Here is an 8,569-nt window from a genome sequence, read left to right as displayed (position 1 = left end):
CAACCCTAAAACGATGCAAAAGATAATGGAAAAACAAAACAAACAATGCACACGGATTTTACGAGGTTCGACAAGGTTGCCTATCGTCCCCGGTGAGATGAGATCCTGCTTCACTATCAATGGAGAATAGGGTTACAGCGCTCGTCCTCACCCCTCTCAGTATTGCTTGCATTACAGAGAAAGAAACCCTCGCTACAAATATATAGCGAAAAAACTCTAATCCATAAAGTACACAATTGTCCTCAAATAAAAAATTCGAGCGAGGGGTTGCGCCCCCCTACACACCCTACTATGCAAGGGGGCCTCCTGCCCACCTTGCAACCCCCACGGCATGTTAACCAGCTAGCAGGACCGCCGTCCTGCCTGTCTAGGTGCTGCACCAGTACTCCCTAGATTAAACTGCGACGGAATACAAGACATCATACACCAACACGTAGTTTGTGGGATCCATTGTGACTTTCCCTCATATGCAGTTCTCAAGGAAGTAGAATTATTGTTACGACACGAAACGAGAGGGTTACCATCATGATGGGCACAGCATATGTCCACAGTTTAGGATTATTGTCTGATGAAAACTGTTGGTCATTGTTGAGACGTTATGCTTTTGATGGAAGGCAAGAAAAAGAGTGTGAGAAATTAAAAGAAATTGGTATAGAACTTGCACACAAGTGTAACGGATTGCCTCTTTCGGCAAAGACTCTAGGAAGTTTATTGCGTTTCAAAAAGTCAAAACAGGAGTGGCAATATGTATTGCAAAATGATATATGGAAGGTTGTATCAACCCTTGATAAACTAGTCTTGCCAGCTCTATTACTAAGCTATAATGATTTTCCCTCTCATTTGAAGCAATGCTTTGCATATTGTTCTTACCTCCCGAGAGGTTATCATATGGACAAATATGCCATAATCAAACAATGGGTGGCACAAGGCTTTCTTGGTGATCATTTGGCAGCCAAATGTGATGATTTGATTGCAGTGGGTGAATAATACTTCAACCATTTGATCATGAGTTCATTTTTTTCAGAAAGATGTCACAGAATGTTTCCGAATGCATGACCTCGTCCATGACTTTGCCAAATCCCTTGCAGAAAATGAATGCTTTACTTTGACAATTAAAGATACTAATGTGCAAGAATTTGACTTTAGTAGAACCCGTCATTTATCTCTAGTAATAGAAGAGATAAACACGATTCCTTCTTTCATTCACAAAGCAAAGAATCTGTGCACTCTTAAAATTTATAAAGCACAGATTCCTAGACTTTCTTCTGACTTATTTGGACACTTGACGTGTCTGAGAACTTTAGATTTGCTTGGTACTTACCTTGAAGAGCTTCCAAATGAGGTAGAGAAGTTGATACATCTAAGGTACCTTGAGTTGTCCATGGCAAGGTTTAAAGAATTACCTAAAACAATGACCAAATTGTGCAATTTGCAAATATTACACCTTTATGGATGTAAGAATCTTCGTAAACTACCTGAAGGGATTGGAGGATTAGTCAATTTGATAGACCTTGATCTGAAAGAATGTCGCCAACTAAGCTACTTGCCAGAAGGAATTGGGAGGTTGAGCAAACTGCGTGGTTTGTCATATTTCGTTATTGGTGGAGTGGAGAGAGGAGGATGTAAGATTGGAGAACTGAAAGATCTCAACTTGCTCAAAGGTTCACTAAAAATAATAGGTTTGGGGAGGGTGGAAAATGGAAATGAGGCTAAATTGGCATGCTTGAAGAATAAGCAACACCTTCGTGCTTTGTATTTCTATTTTAATCAATATACCGGTGTTTCAAGGGTTGATGAGGATGTCGTTGAACAATATATAGAAGAAGAAGAAGCTGGTGTTTCACGTGTTGGTGAGAATGCCGTTGATGACGAAGAGGAAGGTAAAACAGAAGGAGCACCACGTGTTGGTGAGAATGCCGTTGATGACGAAGAGGAAGGTAAAACAGAAGGAGAAGAAGTAGTTGATGGAAGAGACATGTTGTCGGGGAGGATGGAAGATGTGCTGGAAAGTCTCCAACCACATCAAAACCTTGAGAAACTAATAATCACGGACTACCCTGGTGCTGTGTTCCCAAATTGGATGTGTAGTCATGAAAACTTTACGATTTCCTCCAATCTGGTTTTCTTGGAACTAAGTTGGTGCAGGAATTGTAAACAATTCCCTCCGACTCTGGGGAAACTACCATCCCTTGAAACCCTTGTAATAGGTGGAATGGATAAGGTAAAATTCATGGGTGTTGAGTTTTTTGGAATTGATCATGGTGCTACAACAAGTGACAGTGGGGTTGACACAATATTCCCAAAATTGAAAGTATTTCAGTTGGCTGAGATGCATAATTTGGAGGATTGGGATCTAAGAATAGTATAGAATTTTCAAGAAAGGAAAGGGTTCATCTTTATACCTTGTCTACAGTATCTCTTTCTTTTTAATTTACTCAAGTTAAAGTCGTTTCCACATCACCATACCCAGGCTACATCCCTGAGGAAATTGTTCATATGGTACTGTCCAAAGTTGAGTTGGATGCCATCATCTCCATCCTCCCATCTTCCTTTTCTACACATTGAAGAGTTGATTTTAAAATGGGACAGAGGTTCATTTTCGAAGTCACTAGTACCAAACAACCACATGTTTCTCCCTAACCACAAGTTGTTGCTGGTGAGACAATCACCTTTCTCGTCCTTACCTGAAGGCTTAGGGAAACTCACATCGCTTCAGATTCTGGATATCCGAACATGTTCTAAGATCAAGTCAATACCTAAGGGGGAGTTGCAGCATCTCACCGCACTCCAAGTGTTGAACATCATGAGGTGTCCCGCCTTGAGGCGACGTTGCCAAAAGGAGATAGGAGAAGATTGGAGCAAAATATCTCACATCCCAAACTTCTTCATCGATGGCAAGAAGATCAAATGAGGAGAAACTTCCACAATAAGAGGCATTATTGTTAACGGAGGAAGAAGAAGCGGACAACAAACACATCACATACTTGAAAGGTAATTCAAACAGTAAATTTGTTAATTCTTTAGCAGAATTGATGTTGCTTTCCCATTCTATCTATATACAACTTATTTTCTGCCTTTCCTGTCAGTGAAGCTCAAACTTAAAATTTGGGGGTGACGATGACGATGAGCACCTCAATAGAAATTTCACTTCCAGATATGTCCATACATCTCTTCACAGGTTCTATTTATTCCTTTGTTTAATTTATTTATTTATTTGTTTTGGATTCTGCTTATGATCGATTGATTTTTGTTAGTTTGGGATTTGAGGTGAAGATAGATATCAGAGAACTCGAATGTTGTATACCTAATGTTGGACGGAAACGAACCAGGCCTCCTTCGCCACCACCTATTTAGGGAGTTCAGATTGATCAGGTCAGCCTACTGTTTCTGTTAGATCAAACACCAAGAAACACGAATAAAGAAAGATAATAGATCCGTACGACACAGAGATTTAACGAGGTTCACACACCAGGGTGGTGTGCTACGTCCTCGGGCGAAGAAGAAGATGATCCACTATGCAGAAGAAGGATTACACCCTAGCAGCGGCGAGGAAGAACTCGCCCTGAAACCCTAGCTTCGTGAAAACCCTAGAATACAATGACTCTCAACAAGCAACAGTACATCATATATATATACTCCAAATAGCGGTTCGACCCATCGGGTCGAGGTCGATCCGGTCGAACCATACCGCGGGGGCTATGCCCCCGCACCCCCATACGAGATACGAGATCAGTGATGGGCTCCGGGCTTGGGCCTATCGGCCCAAGCCCTCTACTTCCATCACAGATCTCAGAAAATTTCCCATTCGGGTCGCCACCAAAATATGTCGGATCGGGTCAATCTTCAAAGCGGGTCAAGAATTCGAGACAAACTTAACACTAACAGGTCACTTAGGAATAAGGAACGCTAGCATCCTACTAACCATTAGATGATGAAGATGCAATATTTATCGTTGATATATGTAAGAACATATTACTGGTGGGTCCCCTTGTATTTATATTGAATAAAATAAAAAGAAAACAAATGATGTTCCTGTTTAATTAACAAGGATTTCTTTCCCATTTCCCAAGAAACTCTGTATCGTATTTTTCAGTATTTCTTTCTTAAATGCAATTAAAATTAAAATGATAAAAAGTGAATCAAACGATTGAAATGAAACTGACAAAATCCAACGGTTAACAAACACTAATGTACCTAATTGTTGGGTAACCTGCTAGCATGCCCAACCATTGCCCGAAAATAAATGTCTCATTTGTTTGAATGGAAAGATAAAACGGGCAGCAACAATTTCCAAACCCCCACTGAAGGCTCCTTTCAAGAACATTTTGTAGTGCCCGAGTGTCATTGGATTTGCCACATCAGCAGTGTGGTTTGACCACATTTCTTTCTTCTCAACTTGTATGTTACAAGAATGAAGAGTCTACTTAACACAAAAAATAAAAATTGTACGTAAAGAGTCTCTATGGCTTTTATCTCAAGTTTATAATAAACCTTTTTGTGCGCAGGGGTAATGTGAGCAAGTATCCAATAGATAGGGTGGGATGATCATTTCATGTCTGGGCATAAAGAATGCTCGACTAGATTGTACTCTTTTCTCCTTGATCTTTTTTTTTTTTTTTCTTTTTTTTTTTTAGGCTAATGGTCAGAAAAATAGAGTTAAAAGAATAAAATTGTCACAGGATTAATTTCTCGGTATATCGGGACAATACAAAAAACACAAATAAGATTTATTTCACCTCCACTTTCAGCACTGCCATCAGCAGAGTAAAGAAACAAAACAAAAAGATTAAGAAAATCTACATCTAGGACGCTGCTTCTCCCAAATAAGATTAGAGATAATAAAGTTTAGAGTAATATTTCCATTATCACATCTAAGCTGATTTTACAGCCTTTTTAGCTAGGACATCCACCACTGAGTTAACTTTCGCAAACAATGGAAAATGTACCATTGAATCAATGACAGAGAATAGAACATAGCAAGCATAAACAATATATTCAAATAATGGAGAAAGGGTAATCAACTTGTTCTCTGACTCGCCCGGATCAAGCATACCATAATGCATGTTAGGGTTCATCCGACAGTTGAGACCCTCACTGCCTTCTAAATGATGAGTGAGTAAAAATGTAAAATAAAGCCTATATAATGAGGGATAACACTGTTTTGGGTGTTTTTGTAATGCCAATGTTTATTTTGAGTAAATATGTTGAAGGAAAGATTGTATGAGTAATTTTGTAAACCAAAACTCAATTTTAAGTAATATTGTATTTTATATACGAGGTCAAGTGACAAGTAATTGTAGGAAAGAAACATTTTATTAAGAACAGATCGTTCCTCAATCACACATTAGATGCTGCCTAGATGCTGGCTAAGCATGCTTGTTGTACCCAGCGCCCAGCGGTTTAGTTTTTGGGCCTAGCAAATATTTTTTTTCTTTTCAGTTGAGATGTAAGGTCAATCATCAATTGCTAAGTTTCCAGCTATTCTTCATTATTATGCATAAGACGTAAAGAATCAGATACAGATCCGATGTGATTGGATCTAGATATTTCTTAATCAGATACAAATACAGATGTGGATCGAATCCAAATTTTCAATCATCCATTTACTCTCTGGCTTGTGTAATTCAAACTTTCCACCCCCAAGAATACAATTTTCTCGTAATCCACCTTTCTATGTTTTCTTAGCTCTTTTCCTCATTCTCTAGAACTTGTCTAAACTTCAAGAACCCTCAAAATATTTAATTGATTATTTAATCGGATCAGATAATTATTTTTTGGATTGAAAATGGGGTACCCTTATACCCTTAAACGAATATAGATGCAAATTCGAATTCGGATTTTGACTATCTACTTATATCCCTACCAAGCTTCTAATAGCAAGACTTGGAAAATTTATTCAGAAAAGAGTAACACAAACTTTTTGATAGAAAGAGTATCTATGATTTGTACTGATCTCTGAAATTTGACACAAAGGGCAGTTCAGACATGCAATATATCTATTCTATCCAACAATTACTAGTCTAATTACCACCTTTGCATGAGGGTAATGTGACACATTAAGTAGACTACTCTCAGAATATTTCATTTAAGGTTTTTACTTTCTTTCCAGCTTTATCTTGTGGGTACTTGATGTGGTATCCTCAAGTAGACTGGTAGGCTTAATATAAACTCCAATTGAGTGGACAAAAGATGAGTTTGACCTTCCATGAAATCCTGCAAAGCATCTGTTGGTTCCCATCTGAATGCAGAAGCTCTTACCAACCTGTTCCCCAAAGGGTCCAAACTTTCTTCTGTTGGTTTCAATAGTTAAAGACTTCAATGCTAATTCATTTTTGTACCAATACCAGTTATAACCACTAATACCAGTAATAAACTCAGAAGGATAATCTATATCAATCTGCAAATGAAACATAAACATATTAGTTTTTCTATTCATGAATCATCAGAACAGGAAAAGATTTATGTGTTACATGTAAGTTGACCAACCGTTGTGAATATTTCTCCATCTCCACCATGTTTATCAGATAGTTGCAGTTTTCCATCCAGAGTGTTATATGCAGTCTGTATGGACTTTATCCATGAACTGTCATAGGATATGAAGATCTGGGTTACCATTCTTTGGCCTTTCTCATCCCAAGGTGTGTTATATACCTCCCCTCCCCCGTAAGGACCCACCTTGATCATCGTCTCCATTCTCAGCTGCCTGTAACCCTCTGGGACAAACATTAAACAACAAAATCAATATCAGATAGAGAAGCTTTTGGAGTCTATGTGATGCAAGCTAAAGAGCAAAATCAAAACACACACTTATCCGATTCTATGGGATTCTCAGACTTCAGTAACTATAGTTTAAATGTAGAAGAGGAAGGTCAGTTTTCTAATTGCTCTGTGGCTCTTGGAAAATTTATATGATAACAACTAAGTCTTATTCCAATTTAATGGGGCCGACCACAAGGATTCAAGTAAAGATAAGGGAAGAAGGCAAGTAAAAGAAGAAAACAAATTACTGAACTCATTAATGAAGTAGCATACAGCTATAGGGGTCCGCCACCTGGATCTTAGCCCTCCATTCAGCTCTATTCGAGGCTCTTGAAAATTTATATACCATCCTAAATTTATTTCATTATTGCTAATAAAAGACCTCCATCAGTGATTGATCAACTGTGATGCTTCTGAGATCTTGTTTCAATGAAGCAAGTCATTTCCTTTGGTCCAAGAAATAATAACTAACCGTTATGAACTAGAGATCAAACGAGAGAAAGAGAGAATGACAGAGAAGAGAGAGATTCTGACCTTCTCCGGCGAAGAAAACTTAGATTCTAGGAGAAGTTGACCGTCGCTCGCTGCTGCCTCACTTGCAGAATCGAGTCTCCGAGACGACGTCGGACAATGAGAACCAGGTGGATACTTTGGGGGAGGGGGTTTATACAACAAAGAAAGTGTATAGTTTTCCTTCTTGGAGAAGGAATGATGAAGGATTCATCCACGTTCACAGCTGGTCTTTGTAGAAAGGAAACGTAAAGACCAAAAAAGCGGAAAAAGATCTCTTTGATATAAAAGTAAACAAAGCTAGTGAGGTCGTGAGTCCAGACTCCAGAGATAGAAAAAATAAAAAAGAGAAAAGAGAAAAGAGAAAAGAGAAAAGCGAATAGAAAAAGGAGGAAAAGAAAAGAGAAAGAAAACCGAATCATTGAAATGATTTTTATAATCACCCCCTTACACTAGGTTTATATTTACTAAAACTTTCATACTTTTTATTTTTTGGGTAATTTACTATCACTCCCCTTACATTTGGCTTATATTTACTAAAACTCCCCTATCTTTTACTTTTTTACTGATATTCCTCTGCTTTTTTATTTTTAAATTTTTTTCTCTTTTGCTCTTTTTAAATACCCAAACTATCCTTCCTTTTCACTTGTAACGTATTACACTTTTTTTTTTTTATATTGATTAGTTTAAAATATGGTATGAACCAAACCACTCACAAAATTTGTCTCACATAATCATCAAGGATATTGACATAGCTGATGTGTCCTTAAAGATATTATTTATTTATTTATTATTATTTTTTATTTTGTCTCATCTAATCATCAAGGATGTTGTTTATTTATTTATTTATTATTATTTTTTATCTCATCCATCATCACAAATGTAGTAATCTATTTTTTTATCGGCATTAGATTGGTATCGGTCACAGCCAATCTAAGGATTAAAAAAAATAAAAATGAGTGGCACCCGATTGGAACATATGATGCCGATATAGATATAGATCGAATACAAAATTATTATTTTTTGAATTTACAATATCCTTGATGATTAGATGAGACAAAACTTATTAATGGTTTGATTCAAATCATATTTTGAACCAATCAATTTGAAAAAAAAGTGTAATAGGTTACAACTGAAAATGAAGGATAATCTGGGCATTTAAAAAGAACAGGGGATAATGAGATGTAAAAATAAAAAAAGCAGGGGAGTATCAGTAAAAAAGTAAAAGGTAAGGGAGTTTTAGTAAATATAGGCCAAGTGTAGGGGAGTGATAGTAAATTTCCCTCTTTTTTTTTTTTTT

General features: G+C 37.3%; 2 protein-coding genes and 1 long non-coding RNA gene across 4 annotated transcripts in view; 2 read left to right on the top strand and 1 right to left on the bottom strand.

Moving 5' to 3' along the window:
* LOC122077125 (putative disease resistance protein RGA4) overlaps positions 1-474 on the top strand; it is a 23,289-nt gene extending 22,815 nt beyond the window's left edge. Inside the window, exon 3 of the mRNA XM_042642935.1 lies at positions 438-474. The gene's annotated coding sequence lies outside the window, so the exon portion shown is untranslated. The remainder of the gene's footprint in view (positions 1-437) is intronic.
* A 1,452-nt stretch (positions 475-1,926) lies between these two features.
* LOC122082147 lies at positions 1,927-3,426 on the top strand. 2 transcript variants are annotated; one of them, XR_006141270.1, is made up of 3 exons: positions 1,927-2,991; positions 3,092-3,178; positions 3,255-3,426. It is a non-coding gene; the product is annotated as an uncharacterized LOC122082147 (long non-coding RNA). The 2 variants fall into 2 exon arrangements; XR_006141269.1 differs by having other exon boundaries at positions 3,087-3,178.
* Positions 3,427-5,917: 2,491 nt separating this feature from the next.
* On the bottom strand, positions 5,918-7,465 carry LOC122077087 (inactive protein RESTRICTED TEV MOVEMENT 1-like). The gene is made up of 3 exons (XM_042642875.1): positions 7,294-7,465; positions 6,487-6,713; positions 5,918-6,397 (listed from the first exon to the last, which is right to left on the bottom strand). The coding sequence occupies exons 2-3, from the start codon at positions 6,691-6,693 to the stop codon at positions 6,095-6,097; spliced, it is 510 nt and encodes a 169-aa protein (XP_042498809.1). The 5' UTR covers positions 6,694-6,713; positions 7,294-7,465; the 3' UTR covers positions 5,918-6,094.
* Between the last annotated feature and the right edge of the window lie 1,104 nt (positions 7,466-8,569).

Source organism: Macadamia integrifolia, chromosome 1 (genome assembly GCF_013358625.1).
Source record: "Macadamia integrifolia cultivar HAES 741 chromosome 1, SCU_Mint_v3, whole genome shotgun sequence".
NCBI classification, from domain to species: Eukaryota; Viridiplantae; Streptophyta; class Magnoliopsida; order Proteales; family Proteaceae; genus Macadamia; species Macadamia integrifolia.
The sequence above is the reverse complement of the archived record's forward strand: the minus strand, read 5'-3'. Positions and strand labels throughout refer to the sequence as shown.